Consider the following 21,990-nt stretch of genomic DNA (forward strand, 5'->3'; position numbering starts at 1 on the left):
CAGCAGCACCTCAGAATCCAGCATAGATCATCTATGAAGGTTTTTAGGTGTAACCTGAACTGAGCTCCACGCCTCCCCAGCTAATATGTTGGAAGGTAAAGCTGACCTAGTTTAAAACAAAAGTTAAGCTTCTAAAGCATTTCAAGTCTGCACTACACTGAGTGCAAGCTAAACGCGTTCTTTCAAGTGCAATGAGCATACTTGGCACACTAAGCATCAATTTGAGTCGAGTAACAGCCAAGCAACACCTTTTTATATACAATTCCCTGGTCTATGCAAGATGTAGAAATAGAATTTTACACTTTTACACGAAAAAGATTAGTTCTACGGCAAATCTCTATCTACGGCTAATCACTCTACTTTTACTTATATCGTTAGTTACATTTCTGTACTGAATTTATTTTGAAATCTAAACCAAACAAGAACCAAATTACAACAACTTTGAGCAAGCATTCAGCAGAGGCATTGTTTATTACCGGCCTGTAATTCTGAATTATATTGACTCGTCCCACTGATTTTCTCCATACCTGCCCAAAGTTACATTTTAGGATAAGACAGAACCACCTTTCTAGAGCATCCTCCATGAAGAACAAAGAAGGAGGTACAGCCATAGAGAGCTGGCTGACAGATGAAAAGAAAGTATTTTAAGACACTTCAGAAAAGCGTGTCACCCCTGGTCATTGTGATGTCCTCTACCTCAAACTTGTGACGCCTCTTCCAGAACATTTACCTGAAAATTTACGGTATTAATAGAGTACATTTACATTTCTAGCAAAGGCATGCTTGTTCACCAGAGTTCCAGCAGACTAACATTTAGTAAATTCACCTTAAAAACACCTCCAAGTAGTAACTAGTTATATCAAGTATAAGCTGGCACACAAAAACATTTTTAAATAACAAGTAAGTCTATTTACCTTGCTTCAAGAGTTAGATTTACTTCTCCAAAAGCCAGAAAGCACACTGTGCAATGAGAATACTGTAGCTGGCTGGCCAAGAAACACTCTGGACATGATCACACCACCACGAGGTATCTTCATTCCATCTGTATTTATTGAAAAATATTTACATATTGATCACTATCCTATTAGCTGCTTTAATAGCATCTTTACATAGAAGAGGTAATGAAGAACATCACACTAGGATGGGGGAAGAGTGGTAAAATGTCTTTTCAAAGGTCTTTTTTTTTTCCCCAAGCTGTCATAAGCGAAGAAAGTTCTCAGACTGAGTGTGCTGGAGTCCCACAGTGTGTGCGCCACAGATCAACAGCTTTGCTGACAATAGCGTCAGTGTTATCTTGAGGAATCTACAAAAGATCGGGGCAAGATGCTTTGTCAGAGTACTTTATTTGGACTGTTTTGTTTAAAATAAAGATTTTAAATTTCCAGGTCAGATTTTATCTCTTTATAAAAAAGAAAACGCAACTAGAATCCCATCTCCCTGCCCTACCATCCCACCATCCCTCAGTCCTACACGCACCGTATTACCTCCAGATTTTAGACAAAAAGCTTTTATTTACAAAACGGTAAGATGACCACCCAGGCATCTCACACTTCACACAACCCTAACCTGACATCAGACAGAACTTATACTGGCCATCCATGACCACAAATGTACCTAATCTAACTAACCTCAGTTACATTGGGATCCTACAACCCTGCTGCGATGCTCGTTACTATTCATAGAAGGAAAGTTCAGGGTCAGGTTCATGATCCCATCCTTACATCAACAGAAAACATACCTTGAGTCTATAGATTCACACTCAGGCAGAGCAAAAAAGGTGCCAGAAACCAACCCTGTAAGGATCTTCTGGAAAATTAACCTCACCTCATCTGCACTTACTTTCATAGAAAAACCTTTTAGTATCACAAGGAATATTGTCAAATCTGTACAAACATAGATAACACATTCCCCAAAGCCTAAAAATCATTTCATTCTATGAAAGCCTTACCTCCTGATAGAAAAAAACATTATTCTCATCCCCATGCATTCTCTTTTCACCTTGGTACTACTACACTATTCTCAGTAAGTAACGTAATAGTATCTTACAGTATGTTTGCAACAGGCAAATGACTTTAAGGCTGAAACACATTTTTATAAACCATAAAAGGTAATACAAAGCACAATAGAGTACTTACATTTTCCAAAAACTGTGTGATCTTTTCTGCAGTATTCAGTGCTATTATCTTAATTTTAAAGGTTAATAATATCTCCACAGCAACAAAAACAAGAATCTTGCAGGACCCACTAATAACTTTGTCCCAAACTCTACAAAAAAAAAAAAAAGAAAAGGAATCACTAAACATTACTGTAGTGCTTATCTGCTTATTTATCTGCTAGAACAGTCTTTGTACAAGCACCTTTTTCCAGATTATTTTTCTGAATAACAGCAATGTATTGAATTATTCAGGTCGGGGTAAATAAAAGATGTTTTATCAACTCCTAAATCTGTACAGAGTGATGGCAAGCAGCAATGTACTGATACGGTGTGTTCTTGTTTAGAAATGGAACTGTTTACAAGCTCAAATACAAAAAGCCAATCTTGTTTTAATAGCCTGAACTGTGACAACTATTCTACAGCATATGGCAAAGGTGAGAATTTTTCCTAGTGCAAAAAAGGAAACAAACTTTATTAGCATGCCTAATAAAGACACTCTTCAAACAGTTAAGTAGCTGAAAACTCAAAAGGATGTAATACTGAACTACTACATCTCAAGAAGCTAAATATTCCAGGTCATTGCTGTATGAGATACAAATATGATATATGAGCAGGATATAATCCATGACGTTTAAATTAGACACAAGGAACAACTATTAAGTCTTTCAATCCATCCCACTGTGCACAGACTCTCTCAGAATTACCTAAGCATTCCTACCACTTGTATGAAACTGTACCTGGACCTCGCAGTTTTAACAAAACCTGAAGGGCAGGCCTCCAAAGGCTGCAAGTACTTTAGCAACAGAACTTCGATGAATATTAAAAGGGATCCACGCTACTAAAACAGCCTGCAACAATTTGAAATCATCCTTCAGCCAGCAGCTCTATCTCAGGCCCAACTCATCAGACTCAGGATGAAAGATTATCCAAAACCAGTATGAAACCATCTGTCAGATGGCAGCTTTTATGGGCTTGCATTATTTTTAGTTCTTGAATTTTAAAAGCTGTGTCAGAAGGACTTTCTGAGGATTACTGTTCTTGCTCCTTCTGGGCACTTGTTAAAAGTGTTTCTCCTTCCAAATAAAAACATGAGGAACAAAGATCACATACTATCTTCCATCATCTCTGAATACAGCAACACTAACTGGAAAACATCTTCTGCAGCCCACCTACAAACTTGGATCTATGGGTATGCTTCTTCCAAAGACAATTCAATTTTTGTATGACCTCCTCTCTCAGAAGAATTTGCCCTTCAGCCTGGAGTGCCAGGAAAACACAACGCAGGCATAACATGAACTTTGACAGCTGAATTGAAGAGTAGGTATCATATCTTTAAACAAGAAGGAGTTAAGAAGTAAGAGTCCAACAAAGAGCCATGAAGATGATTAAGGGACTGGAACATCTCTTCTGTGAAGAAAGGCTGAGAGAGCTGGGGCTGTTCAGCCTGGAGAAGAGAAGGCTCAGGGGAATCTCGTTAATGTATATAAATACTTGAAGGGAGGCTGTAAAGAAGACGGAGCCAGGCTCTTTCCAGTGGTGCCCGGTGACAGGACCAGAGGCAACGGCACAAACTGAAACACAGGAGGTTCCCTCTGAACATCAGGAATACTTTTGCACTGTGAGGGTGACCGAGCACTGGCACAGGTTGCCCAGAGAGGTGGTGGAGTCTCCCTCCTTGGAGACATTCAAAAAACACATGGACACGGTTCAGGGCAACCAGCTCTAAGTGGCCCTGCTTGAGCAGAGGGGTTGGTGGGACCAGATGACCTCCAGAAGTCCCTGCCAACCTCAACCTGTCATTCTTTGTGAAAAGCTTTTATAACTCCAAATGCAGAATGGTTGCTGCTGTTACACAGTGCTTATTTTTCACACTGTGACTCAAGTCAATTCTTTGTCAGTTTCTTAACCTTTTACTCACATAACTCTTTTGACACTATTTTCACCACCTCTCCATTTATCAAAAAATATAGACTAGAATTTAACGTACAATGAAGAAATGAGGAAAAGAATATGTAAAATCCTCAGGACTATTCTTAAAAAAAAGAAGGAAACAAACAAAAAACCCACGTGGACAGACAGGAAAAAAGGCACTGCCAATTTTTTTCCCCTTTACAATTTAGTTTTAATTCCCTGTCTCGCTACAATTAATCCAAGATTAAAATCCTACTGCTTTCTTTGTGGTTGAAGCATCCCAGGACAAGTGATCACTGTAAATATCACACTGATGTTGAAGTCAGGTCTAGAAGATTTAAGCAAGGCTATGAGAAAACTGAGACCACACTGTACAGGTCATCCCTGTTTACTTCTAATACATTTTCCTTCACAAACGTATCTGTTTAGAACCCAAGCACAGCTCCTCATGTGTTTCATGGGCATCAGACCTGTAACTATTAATGACAATACAGTGAGTAACAGACCTCAAAAACAGGAAAGAATTTTTAAAGTTCATATTAAAGATCATGTTAATTCGAATACAAATTTACTAATCCAGATATAAAATACCCAGCCTTCTTTCATTATTTTGCTTCCAAGTCTCCTGACTTCAGTCTCCATAATTACATTACAGTAGGTTTACATTTCACGCTCAGAAAACACTCTAATTTTTCCTGCATTATTTAGTCTGATTCCAGAACAAATGTTTTAACAATGGCAAAACAGATGCAGTATCTAAATCACCAGTGTCTAACAAATTTTGGAAGAGGGTGCATAGCAAAGCAGATGAGATGTCAGCACTAACCAGCTATGTCTGCTGCAGTATTTTTCCCCTTAACATCTCCAGCTATTGTTACTCTCAATGCAACTCCACCAGTGACAGCAATAAGGGAATGACTGTGTGACACTGTGATAAACAAACCAGCGGTCAGCACCTTGTCTATACCAGTAGAGCCAGGAATAGCAACATAAACTGTGTCAGAAAAGTGTTTACTTAGAATGGAAAAAACCCACAGCAGTTTCAAGGAAACATGTATTTTGATAGTTCTATTCTAATATAGCAGCCTTTATATATTGTATCTCTATTGATGATAACATAGGTATTCTACTTTCACTTTTTAAATAACATCAAACACTTAAGACCAAGTATGCTGTCAGAGATCACGACTTTTTACCCATTTTTTTATACTCCTAGAGATGGGAAAATTATAACAAGTGTCGGGCAACTGTGCCTATAGCCCTACTCAGGAATGCTGAAAAAGAAAGTATACACTAAATTCATCATGTTTTGTATGACTATCATCCTCTGTGAAACGTAACAGTATTCAATTAACCACAGAAGCACTCTTGTAGGTATTTCTTCAACAGTGAAATAGTAGTTACAACCACAAGGAAAAATAAAAAGAAACGGAAAGCTATGAAGGTAAAGAGCATGCCAAGGATTATGCAAATGAAGCCATTTACTTTTTCACTGAGCTTTTCCTGTAGGCACCGTACGACTTACTGTGTGTGTGCATGCGTGTGAAAGCATGGCATTCTCAAGGCAGTTTCTGATGTTCCTCAACCACTACAGTGCAGTAGTATACAAAAAGCATCACAGCATTGCTGCTTTCTCATTTTTTGAAATATTATCATTAATCTCACAGCTTTTCCCCCTAGGCTGCACAGTAAGCACACTCAACCTTATTCCCTGGTTCTGGTCCTCCAATCATCCAGGCCAGAGATGTTTCAAGAGAACCAATGCTTGCTTCTCTGCCTGCACTTCTGGGTGTCCTTCCAATGGTAACTGGGCATGGAGGGACATGATGAGACTCACACAAGTCTCATTCTGATGTTATGTCATGATCTTGTGCCCATCTATCTCCAGAGCTAGGAAGCAGCTCAATTATTTAGACAAAGGTAAACAGACTTAAGTTTCTCTATAGTAGTAGCCCACACGCACTTTCTTATGCCCTCCCACTCTATGGTAAATTTAAGGCATTTTTCATATTTCTGTTGTGTCTACTAACAAATGACTTATATTTTTACCACTAGATGTAATTTATGCAGGACATGGAGATCACAGATGTAAAACTACAAAAGCCATATATTAATACACGAGGTGGTGCCAGTTTGAAAGGCAGTCATAAGATTTCAGGAGAACTACCAAATACTTTGCCACAAACAAGTTACCAGAGGCTAATAACCTAACAGCAACCCATCAGCTATTACAGTCCTGCTAACGCCAAGTCTTCAGCGCAGAATACAAACAGTGTTAGTCAGGGGCATGATATGTGATTGGCAACATTAGGCCATAAAAAAATGCCTGGCTTATTCACAATTATATCTGCAAAGCTGCACGACTTCTGTTGTAGCTGGATCATCTGGGGTGACAGTGCTGGAATAATCTGGCAGCCAAAGTACCATTTTGCCTGTAGAGCTGAAGCCACAAACGGGACACCAAGCTTTAACAGCAGGGCTCTCCGGCAGAGGGCCCACACGGCACCATTTGAAAGCTCTCCATGCATGGGGCTTACTGAACAGATGACCTGATATGCTGTTGCAGAATTTGAGCAAACAGGGCAATGGTGAGTATAAAAACAAAGGTGTGATCTGGTTCTCTCCCTGTTTCAGAGGCAAATAAGCTCTTCTGTCCCTCTCGAGCCAGTGCAACAGGCTGGTTCATGTTTCAGGAAGCACCCTGTCTATACTGCAGGTGAGATACAGAGCCCTGAGGATACAGTGCCTTGGAAATGGCCAGTCTGCTCCTCTCTTTTACCAATGTGGTACCTATAAGAAGTTTGTTAAGAAGCTTGTTGCGTAATATGTCAAGTGTATTAGGGCAAGCAAAGACACTGCATAAGCTCAAAGGAAAAGTTTCTGCATGAAACCTGTCTATATACATTTTCCAAGCCCATTTAAATTAAACTGATGCATAAATTTTACCTATGGTATAATTAGGAGAAGTATGCCATAAACAGTATTTATACTGAATGACAATGCCTGTCAGGAGTAAAGCTGGTATTATGCAACTTCATCTCACCATCATTGGATAAAAGTTCTGCATAGCATATACAAATCTTGTACACCTTAGGAAAAAAAAAAGAAAACCATGAAATTCAGATTTAGCTGCCTGGCAGAGAAGACTACAATTTATAGAAAGCAAGCAACCTGTCTAAGAAATACAGTGCTAAATCATAAGTTAAATTACATCATAAGAGACTGAGCTCAGATCACCTCTCACTTGACAAAAAAGTAAATAAACCTCACAGGAGAATTGGAGACCTGTTTTCAATTCTCAGCAGTTCCAACACTGCCATTTGGATACATTTCAGATAAGCATTCGGGCTTCTAGTTTCTAATCCAAACTGAATCTTCAAGCATTAATTAAGTTCATCTGTCACATGCTACCCATGAAGTATGTTATTTCCTTAGCAAATGAGGCCATTATGATTACAACAGAATAATTCAGAAACCTAAACTGGCAAGAAAAAGTGCACTTTTATCATGTTCCCACAAGAACTGTTGGGAAAATGGATTGCTGTGCCATCTGAAGTACCAACACTGAAATTTGTTTTTATTCCAGAGTGATATAAAAAAAACAGTATTTTGACCTTTTCCATGAAAAAAAAAAGTATTTAAAAAATTTCAGGTCAAACTATTCTATTTCAGTAAGGTAAAACAGCATATGAGAATGCTAAACAGTACACTATAGACAAAATATTTTATATAAATGAACTGATTCAAAATGGTAGAAGTTTGAAACTAAAGATTCTGACAAGATGAAATATGAAATCAAAATTCTTCATCTAGATTTTTTTCTTTTACACTATCAAGATGACACAGCTCCATAAAGTGTTCGATTTTCAACAGAAATTAAAAAAAAAAAAAACCTGAATCTTCCAATAGCAAAACTGCAAATTCCTCTTTCAGCTCTAGTTCTCAGCCTTAAGACCTGGTAGCAAAATTAAATCACATAAACTCTAAACAAAAATATCTCCTAGAAGACATGCAAAGAGGTTCCTAATGCAGTAGTTTGCAAAGTCTATTTCAGATCACAGAAGCCTACAGAAAAAGAGGCCTGAAGAGACTGGCAAGCCCCAGGTAGAGCAGTCACTTCTACTGACAGTAGTTTAATTTTTAAGGCATTAAGTTTCATACAGAGAAAGCACAATGAAACAAGGCCAGTCATTATCTGCTGAAGGTAACCTACAAATGCAAATGTGAAATAGAGATGCAGGCAGACCATATGTGTTCAATTGCTTTTAAGGATGTAACAAACATTTTAAACATGCTTACATAATTTCTGTAGCCATTAAAGTAGTAAAAGCTTTTAACCACCACATCACGCACAACCACTACACAGAGATGACTATTTTGGAACCCTATAGGTGCTCGATGAGAAGAACGTGCCATGTAACAATTACCGTGCTGCACACAGCATAACACCTAAAGGTCTACTACCAAATCCTTCAGTTTTGGTTCAAAATTTTTTTTTCTCAGACATATTCCTTGCCAACAGTAAAACCTACAGAACCTCAAAGACCAGACAAGACTAGAGAGCATGATTTCTAATCTTATAGCTTGTTCCCTAAAACCCCCTTATTTTCATAAGGGCAAATAAAACATTTTTAAAAACAGCTGTTTCCCACTTTCCTTCATGAAATGTGAAGTCCCAGATAAACAAGCAAGATTGCATTCACTATTCAGATTATAACCAACTTTACCACCGTAAAGCATTTTCTACAGAGCATTTTACAAAGCGCTGTGTTTCCACTCTAGGTTCCTATACTAGCCACTGAAGCCCTGGAGGTGCTGAAGTAAAACTTCCTTTGAACCTTGTTACTTCTCAAAGTTTTCAGGCAGCTGAAAATGAAACCACTGTTTTCTTTGTGCCACCTCCTGCTCAGCTATTAGCAACTCTTGTTAATGCAGAAAGGATATGCTTCTCTACATCTAGCTTGAATTTTCTGCTTTCAAAGAGTTCTCAGGCAGCAGAACTAGAGAAATCACACAAGCTTCATTTCAAAAGCCCTTCAGTGAAGAGCCATGCACAAGAATTTTCTCCCCTTTTAAAAGCTGGACAACCTATTTCTAACTGTCGGATCCTGATATAATGCACTATTTCATTAACTTTGTAATACTGAACCTGCCCTAGTACTTTTTAAAATAAACATTCTGTCATGGCTTAACCCCAGCCAGCAACTAAGCACCACACAGCTGCTCGCTCACTCCCCCCCACAGTGGGATGGGGGAAGAACTGGAAGGGTAAAAGTGAGAAAGAAACTCGTGGGTTGAGATAAAAACAGTTTAATAGTTTAAAAGAAATAATGATGATTTTTAAAAATTGTAAGGAAAAGAGGAAAAAAATAACAAAGAGAGGGAAATAAAACCCAAGAAAGACAAGTAATGCAAATGAAAACACTTGCTCACCACCAACGGACCGATGCCCAGCGAGTTCCCGAGCAGCGGCCGCCCCTGCCAACCTCCACACCAGTTTCATTGCTAAGCATGACATCATATGGCATGGAATATCCCTTTGGTCAGTTGGGGTCAGCTGTCCCAGCCGTGTCCCCTCCCAGCTTCTTGTGCACCCCCAGCCTACTCGCTGGTGGGGTGGGGTGAGAGGCAGAAAAGGCCTTGGCTCTGTGTAAGCACTGCTCAGCAGTAACTAAAACATCCCTGGGTTATCTACACTGTTTTCAGCACAAATCCAAAACAGCCTCATACTAGCTACTGTGAAGAAAATTAACTCTATCCCAGCCAAAACCAGTACACATTCCCAAAATCTTTTTCATCTAATGATAATACAGTATTACAGTCACTCCCTAAGCAAGGATTTTGGTTAAAGAGCCTGAAAACTGACTATCATTCAGCTATCTATCACTAAGAGGGGAGTTTTAAATCCTAGAAGGCATTAAGTGTCTGACAGAATCAGCCGCTATATTTAACTCCATTCTTTTTTAATTTCAATGCGAGAAATAACACAGAGATTATCTTGCGTCAGTAACAAGTGGAATCAAATTCAATTTTATCATTTCCAAGTCAACAACAAAGTTAACTCCATAATCTTACAGACAAAGTAAGGAAAGCTCTTTGCCCGCTAGTGATGACAAAAAGCTAAAACTACTACGTAATTACAAACAGAAAGAAAAAAAAAGAGAACTTGCCTTTGTAAACTGGACTCAGGTAAACAGCCTGCAAAACACTTTTTAAACCAAAGGTCGTAAGGGAGTTTGCTCATTGCAGCACATGCTTTCAGATGCATCAGGAGTCTGTTATCTTCAATGTTCAAATACTGCTCCAGAATTTTTGGCTGAGAAAGGAATTGGAAAATTTTAGGTAACTCACATCAGAGTACCCTCCATAGTTAACACACACTGTAAGACAAGAAATGTCTTATAAATTCAATCGGCATAAAATAACACGTTAAAATAATGAACTTACATTGTTTTAACTAAAAACATCATGTTCCAAAATACAAGTGTTGCTGATTTTTGCAGTTAGCAAATTAAGCACTTAACTAAACAAAGAACCTTCCTTAAATTGCTGACCACTAGCAGAACTTCCAAAATATGCAGTATTTCCTAATGCAAGGAGGTGTTTAGAGCTTAAGGCAACACAGAGATTAAATGGGAACTAATTACTGCTGCCTTCACAAGTAAAATTGAGTTTCATTCACCTCAAACCTAATCGCCTTAGCACACGTCAAAAAAAAAATCTACACACAATACAGCAAAACCCAGAAAGTCAATTCTAAGAATAAACCCCTGTGCAACATATTAAAAGCTGGACATTGATTTCTTGTTTAAAAACCCAAAGTATCTAGAAGCATAAACATGTGGATAATTCTCCACAGAAAAACGTGGATAATTCTCCTTTTGTTTAAATTCTAATGTAACACAATACACATTTCCATAACTTCAGGAATACCTTTATGCTTTTTGTCATAATTAGGTAAACAGCTAATGACTTCAGCTGTCAAAGGGAGAAAATACTTCCTTTGTCCATATTCTAACATCCAGAGTCTTGGTACAACGTTCGTATTAAAACAAAAACTTAGGGAGGGAGACACTTGGCACTCTATGTAGTGAGACACATATTTTCTTTAAAAATGCTCCTCTGTCCTTTGAAAGGAATTACAGAAATTGGTATAGTTGAATGTATCACCTCCAGCAACAGCAGGTAGGTTTAAAAAGTATTTCTTAGTTCCAGAAGAATAACAAACAAAGGACATGCATAATTTTGTGCAACAAATTTTCATTCAGTGATTGCTAGTGCACAGGTACTATGATACTTTTATCTCAGTGGATGTTGTTAACTAAAAGTTTCTTATCTGTTAGGACTATTTGAAGAATTACAAAAGCTTTTGTAATTTTTATAAGTATACATTTTCTTTACAATCAAATTTTAATTTTATAAACCAGTAAAATAGAAATTCAAAATTAATATTCTATGAGAGCATTTAAATCATAGCGCCAAAAGAACCCTATTCCACTTTTTATTATAACTTAATTTGCAACATAGTGTTTTTCTGAAGGCGTAGTACCCTGCTCCATTTATAAAGCAAAACAATTGTGCTTTGTCTATCATCCAATGAGCAGCATGTGGATGCCAGAGATGCAGCCTAAAAAGTAGCAGATACACATCAAGATGTTCTTAACTTTGTGACATTTTTAATTGTTTAAAATAAAGAAAATTCTTAAATGACCAATTTGTGAGAAATAGAATTCAACTAGATACAATGTAAGCTTTAGCTAACCTAAAGAGAAAATAAGATGTAACTGAAAACTACCATGTAGCAAACAAAAACAATTTCTAATGTTATGTTAGACAAAGTGTCTTACAGGACAGCACAGTCACAACCCAAAAAGCACTCCTCACTGTTTCTCAAAACATTCTGTTGGTGGAACAGAATCCAAGGGTGTCACCTCTGATGCTCCAGTTGTCTCCATATATTAATGCTTTCCATGACTGGCTCTCCAGAAAAAGAAACAGAAACAAGTGGTTTTTCCTTACCAGTTGTTGTAATGAATCTTTGTGCTTGCTGTTCAGCTGATTCACAAAGCAACTGACAAGCCAATAGCATTCTATAGGATCCTCTACCATTTCCTCCATTGCTTTAGCAATAGCAAGAAACACTTCATCTTCAGGTTCCTGGAAAACAAAGCCAAAAAAGTGAACTACACAGAAGTATTGAACTTATCTGATTTAAATTATTCTTATATTCCTTTTCGCTGCTATTTGGGAAAACAAACTGGAATCAGCATACACAAAGAGCTGTTCTGACTTTCATACATAATACATTGGGCAGCAGCTGCATTATGGTGACAGATACCTATTAAAGCAGGACAAGTAAGACTTGTCTTGCTTTTAAAACCAAAACATACAACAGGAGTTTGGAACAACTCTGATTCAAAGTTATCAAATGTTCTCAAATGAGATGATACTACATCCTAACAAGGTAGCGATAATCCTACTTCTATGCCCCACATTTTTATACTGCAGAGCAGCAGAATTTTTCATCCTATTCCTTGCTAAGGGCCAAACAGGGCCCTCAAACACTTCTGTCATGGATTTTACAGTTACTGAAAAAAATAATGCAGCCAGGAGCTGTATGCCTACCTTCAACATACAGAAAATCATTTAGTTTGAGATAAACATCTTCCTAGAGACAAATAAACATCTCTTCCAGGTGACGAGTATCTTATTCCCCACAATACATGACCAGAAGCATGTGATGGGCACGCCATCATCTTTTCTCCTGAGGATATACTTTCCTAACAGAAGTATCAGCATGCCTAAACCACAGTTAACGGTATGACTGCACACAGGGTAGGTGGAGGCGAACTAACTCTAAACGAGCTAGACCTCATGCCAACAGCTAGCTCAGGAAGTGTCTAAACAGGGAAGATGCACAAGGAAAGGCTCTATATTTGCCCTGTTTCTTAGTCTTCCTTACGCAGGCAGTACTGACTACATTAGGAGGCAGGGTAACAAGCCAGATATGCATCCACAGGCTGATCTACTGTAACCATCAGTAGCAGTAAGCTATAGTATCACAGGCTTTTGCACAGATTACAACTCATGCAAAATGTGTGGATAGTCTAAATACTACTGGGATATGCCTCTGCTACATAGACTGCTGCAATACACACATATCCCTACTTAAACTCTCTGCTTTCACATGCACAAAACATATTTAGCAGACTCCTGTGATTTGTGACTCAAACACTTCAAAATATTTAGACCAATCCAACATCATCTTTATACTCCCTCGGCCTCCGCAATAAAACATCTGCATTACTATCAAGCAGTACCCCCTTATAAGTTTAAGGGGACAGTTACTACACTGAAAACAGGCTGGCATAAAGAGAACAAATGCTTTCTGCAGCAAAACAACCTTAAGGTACAGGACTAGTAACTGTGGATCTGATAAACACCATCTCTATGAAACCCCATCACAGTACTGAGAGCAGCTAGTGCTCTGGGATGCACTGACAAAACACTTGCTCAGAAAGCAGTACTGCTCTAGAAGGGATGAATTTTCAGCCCACTGGGTCACATGCCAAGATCAAGGAAATTTCTCTATAGGAAACTTGCAGGGTAGGATGGCCACATTCCTAGGCAATGGTAAGGGCACAAAAACACTCTCCCTCCTCTGACAAGAGAATGCTGTATATAATCCTCCAGTCCAAAATATTACTGAATTTTCCATGTTAACTTTGTTTAACCTTTTTTTTATTATTTTTAACTTTTTTAAAGTTCTTATGGCAAATTTTTTTATTACAGATGAAAAATAACAAAGCAAGCTGAGCTAGAGTGAACATGGATAAATTAACATTAAATACAGGATAAAATCCACTTCAGAAAGTCCCACGGCTCCTTTCATCACCTCATCTTTCATAGAGGCTTATACATAAGATCCACACATTGGTTTTATCATCACACTATAGACTTATCATCAAAACATAGACTCGTTTACCCATATGTGAGTACACTGTAAACTACAGAGTACATGCATTACCTGACAGGAGCCTGGATCAGTTCAGACTAACAGAAAAAGGAGGTCAGTACATTAAAGCCTAGATTTAAAAACAAATAATTTAAATATATGATGTAATTTGCAATAAATCGCTGCTTGTACCGGCTCTGAATTATCCTTGTTCCAAGACATTTAAGAATCTATGAGCTCCAATAAAATTATGTCATTTTCATTTCAGTGCTATAAAGAAACTGAAGTGTACTAGAGTACAAAAGGCTTGAAGCCTAGCAGGCAAAATACACAAAAGAGATTTTAAGGCATAAAATCTTACATAAGTACTTAGGGGAAGAAAAAGACAAAAGCACTTTGACTAAAATCCCTTACTTTATGCTAGTACTTCTCTTTTCCATTCACCTTACTTTGTCTATCTACGTGCATTTGGGGGCTACTTGCAGTTCAGTTTCTCACAGGTTTAGAGTTTGAAGTTAAATAAAATACTGTATTTAAAAGACTGTTAAAATGACAACTGACCAATGGAAAAGCCAAGTTTCGAGGCAATTTTCCTGATTCCAGTTGATGTACGCGGAGGAAAACATCTACCTGTGGGGTAGAATCATTAATAAAACGGATTACATGAAGAGCATGGTGTATATCCCAGTACTGCTCCTTCCGGTACTTCATCACCAAAGCATGAGATTCATGGTGAGGAGGAATAATTCCTAAGAAAAAATAAACAAACAAATAAATAAATAAAAAACAGAAAAGATACGCAACTGTAAAGAGAAAAAACTAGAGCACTTAAACTCCCATTTCCAAGAGATCTGCCTAAATTCAATTTTTACTACAACTCCAGCCTACAGAAATGTAGGACCTGGCACTGCAGTTTGTTTATAAATTTGGTCAAAGAATACAGGGAGAATTCTACAGAATTGAAAGTCAACAGACCAACAAAGCACTTCAGCATTGTATTTATAAAAACAAATTTCATACGTTAACTGAGCACGGGCAAAATCTACCCTTAGACTATTGTTTCTCAAGCTCTTCTACAAGGTTTTCAGCAAATGAATGCTAACTCTTTTGTATACCACATCAATGTGCTGATAAGAAATGTCATTGTTGGGATAGATGAAAAATAATTTAATTGGTTTATTCTCCCTCTCCAGCAACCTTTATTTTTAAATTGTGAATCTTACTTGTTTATACCTACCTGTAGTTTTTACATACATTAGCTGTTCATGTTCTCAAATTCTACACTTTGTCTGAGATGACCGGAGAATATATATATGCAATTAACTAATGCAAAGATACCGTACATTCCAGTATTACTTAATTTACTATTAGATCTCTGCCAGAAAATTCTTTACCCGCTGTATCATAGATTAATCCTCTCTAACACAACATTCAGAAGCAAAATGAATCACATAAGTTTTAATCTGTAACTGATTCAACCTAAGAATACCAGAGCGTCTCTCCAGAAGAGACGCTCAACATTTCACTCGATCCTTCCCCTCACTCAAGACTCAATCTTGCCATGCACTGATGTTCACAACAACACTGTCACAGGCTTCAACAGAAATAAGATCTTACATACACCAAAGCAAAAAAATGCCACTACCATATCACTAGTGGAGCAGAATTTTTCCCATTGTAGAAATCCATGAGAACAAAGCATTCTTCAAAAATCAGTTCTGAAACAGGCTACCTGCTGCTTTTATCTCTCATTTAAAGAAAAAAGTATTCCTGCCAAGTGTTAAACCACAAAATGGCTGAGCTTCAGTCTGACAGAATATTATCTTTTACTTTCCAACTGCAAACCCGTCTGCATTTCAAAAGCTGGGACAGAGCAAGACATTTTTCACATTATGCAAAAACAGAGTCAACATCATGACTTTTATGTACATACTGACAACTGCTCTCCTCAAATACAGAAGACTACCTTAGGCAGACAGAAAAGAAGTTTAACAACACAGGGATGTCCAGAAACCATCATGAGTCATACCTGAACAGGCAGTTAACAGAGACATTGCTGACATGCCATGTAACCTGGGACAGCATCAAGCCTTGGTATGTGTCCGAGATAATTTTGCTGACAGGACACAATCCCTTTTCTTGATTTGATTTAGATTTTCTATGATCTGATTTAGAGGAGATGCAACACCTCCCACCAGAAATGGACTGGGCTGTTGTTCCAACCATTTAGGGAGAGAGATTTTGCATTGCCTTTCTGAATGCCAGCTTTTCTAACGAGTGTTAGCACTGAGATGCAGCGTAAGAAAAGTCCTTGTACATCTGTTCACCCAAGGAGTATACAGAATAACAGTATGCATACTTGAAATAAATCACTCTGCGTTTAAAATACAAAATCCTTTAAAAAAGTTAATATAATTTTCCATACAGGTAACACAGAAGGTGTTTTGTGTTACCACATGATTCACAAATCATCCTATCTAAAACAAAGACAGACCACTGGCTCTGCAACGACCTACAAGTTTTCCAAGAGGCTGTATTTTGCTATTATAATTTTGGCTGAAGGATCTTGCACTGAGTCACTTGTCCAAAACCTCCTACACTATATTTCGTACTATTAATATTTTAAAGGATGCTGACTACTTCACTAGGGCCCAGGGTACAAGAATCTTTTTCATCCTAAAATTAGTACTCTAACAGCAGAGGCTTTTATCAAGTAGGATTAGTCTGTTAGTTCAATGATCAATGCCAAGAACTTCAAGCTTTATAATTAGATCTTGCACCTTCTGCGCACTGTTCATTTACTACCTCTCCCCAAAAAACGCTTACAAATCCAAATAATCAGGAATATGAAGCCACAATTTTTAAACTGTAGAAAGTTGGAGGGAAAAAAAAGAAGAAAAAATTAAAAAGATTGTTTAAAACTCAGCTAAAACGTTCTAATACATTATTTCAAACTCCAGACACCGTAGTGGAACATGGACACCAAGAAGGGAAACAGAAGACATTTACTTGAACATTGTTCAAGATCATGGCACAGCCTGAGATAAACAAACATCCTAAAACAGAGAAAAACTGTTTTATAAAATACTCATTCTGAGGTAGGAGTCACCAATCTTCCTGACTCTGAATCACGTGCCAAAATCTTCATATAGGAGATATATATGGGATCTGTACCACATATTCTGGAGAGCCAAAGAACGAAGAAGTAGGATAGTTCACAGACAGCAAAAGATAGCAGCTTCCAAGCCAATCTGCAGACTGATGCTGCTGGTCTCTCCCTGATGAAACAACATTTTGGATATCAGCACCCATCCTGCCAGCACAGCCCTGGTTAATACAAGACTGAGCATGGGAGCCACACTCAAGCTTTTCGAAAGTGGCACAATGCTCCACCACCAGCAGTATGGTAAATCACATTTCTCTTCCAGAGATCCAGTCAGACAACGTACCTTCACACTCAATCTGGCAGTGTTTCTCTACACGCAGCAACTCTAAGGGAAACTCTCCAGATACCTTGTAAGGGTCAGAACTCCTGGACCTTCCACAACCCCTCCTGTCTCCAAGTGACATGACCTTGCATCTAGTAAACCCAACACACTTGACCAGTTACTGCAAAGTCATTAGTACTTTTGAATTAGTCTATGACTAACGCACTTCAAGGAAAATAGAATCTATTCATGGCTTTTTTATGGTTTTTGGGGATACCATAATTTGTCTCTGGCCTCATAACTTCTTCAATGGCAAATACAATTTGAAGCCAGAAGCAAAACCAGAAGAAACCAAGATTTTATAGAACACAAAGCTTCTCTTTAGAATAAACACCCATTTCATACCTTGCCCAGTTTTTTTAAGTTTAATCACAGCTTTACTTCCACTGAATTGTCTGTTATTTTAGGAACAAAACTGAGTATTTCATCGGGTATCAGTGACTTATTATAATCCACCTTTCAAATCCATTTTATAAGTTTACTTGGACAGTGTTACAAAGTTAAATATAGAAATACAGTCTTCTAGGTACACTTCAGCAAAAGTTCTCAAAAACTATGCATGGAATATGGTTTTATAATTGCTGTTGTGCATCCTAGGTGGATACAAAAATAGGCTAAGTATGTATCAGTAGGCAAGGCAGTACAGAATAATCCATGTCATTAGCTTTCTAAAGAGAAAAAAAAAAGCAGAAAAAATACACCTTCCTACATACTCATTTCTACAGAGGATCACAGATGTTATATTTCATACCTAAAAGCACTTTCCACACCAGTATACGATACATGGATGGGAGAGGAAACCTTTGACTAAATGTGCAAAGCTTCTCAATATCTGTAGAGAAATAAAGAGGAAAAAAAAATTGAGGTAAATTTAAATATAATTATAAATAGGTTTGAGTCGCTGATCTACCGAAGTATGACAAATCCTTAGCTGTGGATCGAAATCCCCTCTTTCATCATCTATTATCAACAAATGCTTTCACCACTTCAACTGAGAACAGAATGTGCCCTATAAAATGCAACAATTTTTAAAAATATATACGTTGGCTTAATTTACAATAAAACTACCCTAGGTTTCACCAGGAAGAAACTGTACCATTTTTATAGACATTTGTAAATCGTGTTGCTATGCCAAAACAATTAAGGGCTTTGTTAAAGGGACAACATTTATCTTTCTGTTCTGTTAGAGATGTGGCACTCCTCAGGGACCAACAGCAATAACAAAACCTTCATCGTTTTGAGGTTAGATGGAATTAACAGCATGAGACGATGTATTTTCAGATTAAAATTGCTCTCATTAAAAAACTTTTAGTTTCTTGGGCATAGAGAATGAGAAAAGAAAAAAAGAAAAGAAAAAAAAGAAACAAGCAAGCAGACACATCTTTAGTAGTTTTAAAAATCAGATTTTCAGATCTTTGAAACTCAAAGGACTGCTAGTAATAAGTCAGAGATTAGTGGTAAAAGATGCAAAACTTAAATAAGTACTAAGCACAGCAACTCAACATTTTCTATTATTCCCTCCCCAGCCCCAAATCACCAAAGTAACAGAGGAAACAGTGAAATCAACTTGCCCAACCGGTCATCTTTTAACAGGATTTCCAGTGACTTCTTTTCTTCAACTCCACGAAACCCCACTTTTTCATAATACACTGAGCGAAAGTTTCTCTGAGAGTCATCAGCCATGATTGATTCCTTTTGGAGAAACAGTAATACTTTTGGAGAAACAGTAAGACTTACAAGAATACATTCGTATTGTGTTAAGGTCAAGTACTTTTGCATGCTGATAAAAGTTGACTGCCTATGTCTCTATAGTATTAATAAACCTTACAGAATATGAAAATCTTTGAAGATCTTTGAAGATTTTTTTCATCACATGCTAACGTAGACAATCATAAAAATAACTGAATCTAAACAAGGTCTAAAGATATCCAATTTCCAAACAAAACACAGGGATTTTTTTAAATTTTTTATTCCTGTAGTAAATTATACCACTTTTCAAAAAGTTTCAAAAAAAAAATGCTGGAGAGACTTAGTCTTTTACATGATACCTTGTATTTCAAAACCAATATAAAAAATACAGTTAAGAGTCTGACAAAATTTTGTCTACAGAAACCCTAATCAAGTACAACTGTTACCCAGATAAGTAAAATCGTCAGGTTTCACACTCACCAGACAATGTAACCAGAAGCAAGGAGAAGCTAATGTTGGCTTCAGTAGCACAGGGGTGACAGGAGAGAGTAAGGCTGAGTATGGAGGTCTGCAGATTTGAATTAAATGTTCACATTGTTATCAGGTGCTGTAACAGCCACAATCTTGAGCCTGTTATTCCAGTACTAAAAAGAAATAAATGTCTCATCCCTACACTGGAAACAATGGTAAATTGCAGTGAGTACTGTGTGTTTCATAACAAACGTAATTGACATTTCAATTCAGTTCAACCTTCTAAATATCAATTCTCTCTTCTCTGCAGGCTTGCAAATATGAGAAAGTTCTGTTTTGTAACTCAAAGGGCTAAAAACAATCTTAACTTTTATGCCCAGTGACAGCAGGAAAATTTGGAGAAAAATCATTTGACTGAGGAGCAATGGGTGAATGATGCATTGATAAGCTTTTCTAGTTAAATTCTTCTTTTCCTTGCTGAACCAAAGTACACATCAGGAACAAAGCATTTGCAGATATAAACAAAGGCCACAATTTTGCAAAGAATGCACATATTTAAATTTGTATATCCACTAAGCCTATTGCATTTCAAATTAAGTCCATTGTTAGTGCTTTGTAGGATCAGGGCCCAGACCAGACAGAAAAATATAAACCAGCAAAGGGGTAAATTAATGCTTTCTGAGATAGGTCAAATACTATCTCAAAACCAGAGAAAAAATATTTATATTACTTGCAAGACATTCCAGTTGTGCGCTATCCTTATGAAAATGACTGTGATGTTCATGTATTGTGCATTTAAGGGTCCAGTGATCAGAGTGTTTACTACTTACATTGCAGCCATGTCTAAAAGCAGGCTTATGATGCATTAGACACTCAACTACATTTAAAGTATTTGAAATTTTTTAAATTTGAATTTAATATGAGCTATTTAGAAAACATTTAGTCCATACCACCTGCGGAAAGCTGACAGTAGAGTCACAGAACAGAAACAATAAATATCATTTGAAAAATAACAGCATGATCTATAAGAAAGGAATGCTATTTTAATAATTTTAAACTATCACTATACCAGCAGTACATTTTATTTACTCAGTGGAAAAAAGGAGGAACACTGTTTCCTCCCTCCCTCCCTCCAAATTTAGGATATGTATTTTCATGTTAGGCAAACAACCAACGTTCCAATCTTCACGGGTGTCGTCAACAAACTGGAAAAAGGAAGGGGGGAAACAAATCCCTAGCCAGCTCATTGGAAGTGTTTTGTACAGAAGAGAATCATTAACTCATCCTGTCTTCAAAGATTAATGCTTTTTTGGCCTTAACAGCACTTTTCATCATATTATTAAATTTCACGCCAGGTGATTTTAACAGCAGCAATGAAATACAAATACTTAGTAAAGAGCCAGAGGCGATGCCAACACGCTTCTGCCCGTTTACAGAAGGCCCTCCCTCCCCTGCACAGACTAAGCTGAAGGTTGGGCGCAGCCTTCGCAGGCCGAGCAGCGCCGCTGGCGCGGCCGGCCCTCGCGTACCCCCACCCGGCCCGTGCAGCGGCCTCGCCACCGTTCCGGCCTTTGGGGCTGCAACACCCGGTCTTCGCTGCGTTTCCAAAGGGACACACGGGTACATTTGGGCACAGGATCATTTACACCCCGGAAATCACACCGCAAGTTGACGGCCACCCCTCTCCCCACACGCGCGCGCATCCCGCTCCCGTGGGCAAGGCGGGGCAGAGACAGGGCACCCCTCACACGACCCTCCTTCCTCCCTGCCTGCCCGCACACACACGCCCGGGGGCAGCGGGTCCCCACCGGAGCCCCCGCGGGGGGCGGCCAGGGCGGTGGGATAGGCCGGGGGCTTGCGGAGGGCCAGCGGCGGAGAGGCGCGGGACAGGGGGACCATGTCACCCGCCACCCCGGGGCAGAGCCGCGCCGGGAGCTAAGGCGACCGCGGGGACCTGGAGAGGGGCTCGGGAAAGGGGATGAGAGCGGGGCCGGTGACAGACACCCCCCCCCGCGAGCACCGGGACCCCACCGTCGCCCCCCAGCACCTACAGCAGGCGGGCGCGGCCCGCGGATGCGGCCCCACGACGCGGGCGGGGGCGGAGCGCGGCGCGGGCGCATGCGCAGGCCCCCCCTCCCGCCCCGGCGGCGCGGGGTGGCGGAGCGCTCGGCGGCCGCGGCCCTGCCGGGGGGCGGGGCCCCTGCCCGACAGTGGGGCCACGTGCTCAACGGTCGGGGGCGGGCGGTGCCGGCTGCCCCCCGTGCCCCTCGGAGGGGTCGCAGGCTGTTGGAGGCAATGCCGCTGCCTCTCCGGCTTCCCCG

At 39.0% G+C, this 21,990-nt stretch overlaps 1 protein-coding gene across 5 annotated transcripts; it reads right to left on the reverse strand.

The window, feature by feature from the left end:
• Window positions 1-1,194: 1,194 nt before the first annotated feature.
• TBC1D7 (TBC1 domain family member 7) lies at window positions 1,195-21,776 on the reverse strand. Of its 5 annotated transcripts, none has more exons than XM_076330552.1 (9): window positions 21,721-21,776; window positions 19,679-19,842; window positions 19,081-19,201; window positions 18,261-18,341; window positions 14,583-14,770; window positions 12,086-12,223; window positions 10,237-10,382; window positions 2,136-2,265; window positions 1,195-1,303 (listed from the first exon to the last, which is right to left on the reverse strand). In XM_076330552.1, exons 3-9 carry the CDS (start codon window positions 19,190-19,192, stop codon window positions 1,217-1,219), a joined length of 882 nt encoding a protein of 293 aa, XP_076186667.1. In that variant the 5' UTR covers window positions 19,193-19,201; window positions 19,679-19,842; window positions 21,721-21,776; the 3' UTR covers window positions 1,195-1,216. The 5 variants fall into 5 exon arrangements, with proteins under 5 accessions (XP_076186667.1, XP_076186668.1, XP_076186669.1 ...); XM_076330553.1 differs by having other exon boundaries at window positions 19,679-19,766; window positions 21,721-21,770; XM_076330554.1 differs by having other exon boundaries at window positions 19,679-19,872; window positions 21,721-21,770.
• Window positions 21,777-21,990: the final 214 nt, after the last annotated feature.

Source organism: Aptenodytes patagonicus, chromosome 2 (assembly GCF_965638725.1).
Source record: "Aptenodytes patagonicus chromosome 2, bAptPat1.pri.cur, whole genome shotgun sequence".
In the NCBI taxonomy this organism is placed as follows: Eukaryota; Metazoa; Chordata; class Aves; order Sphenisciformes; family Spheniscidae; genus Aptenodytes; species Aptenodytes patagonicus.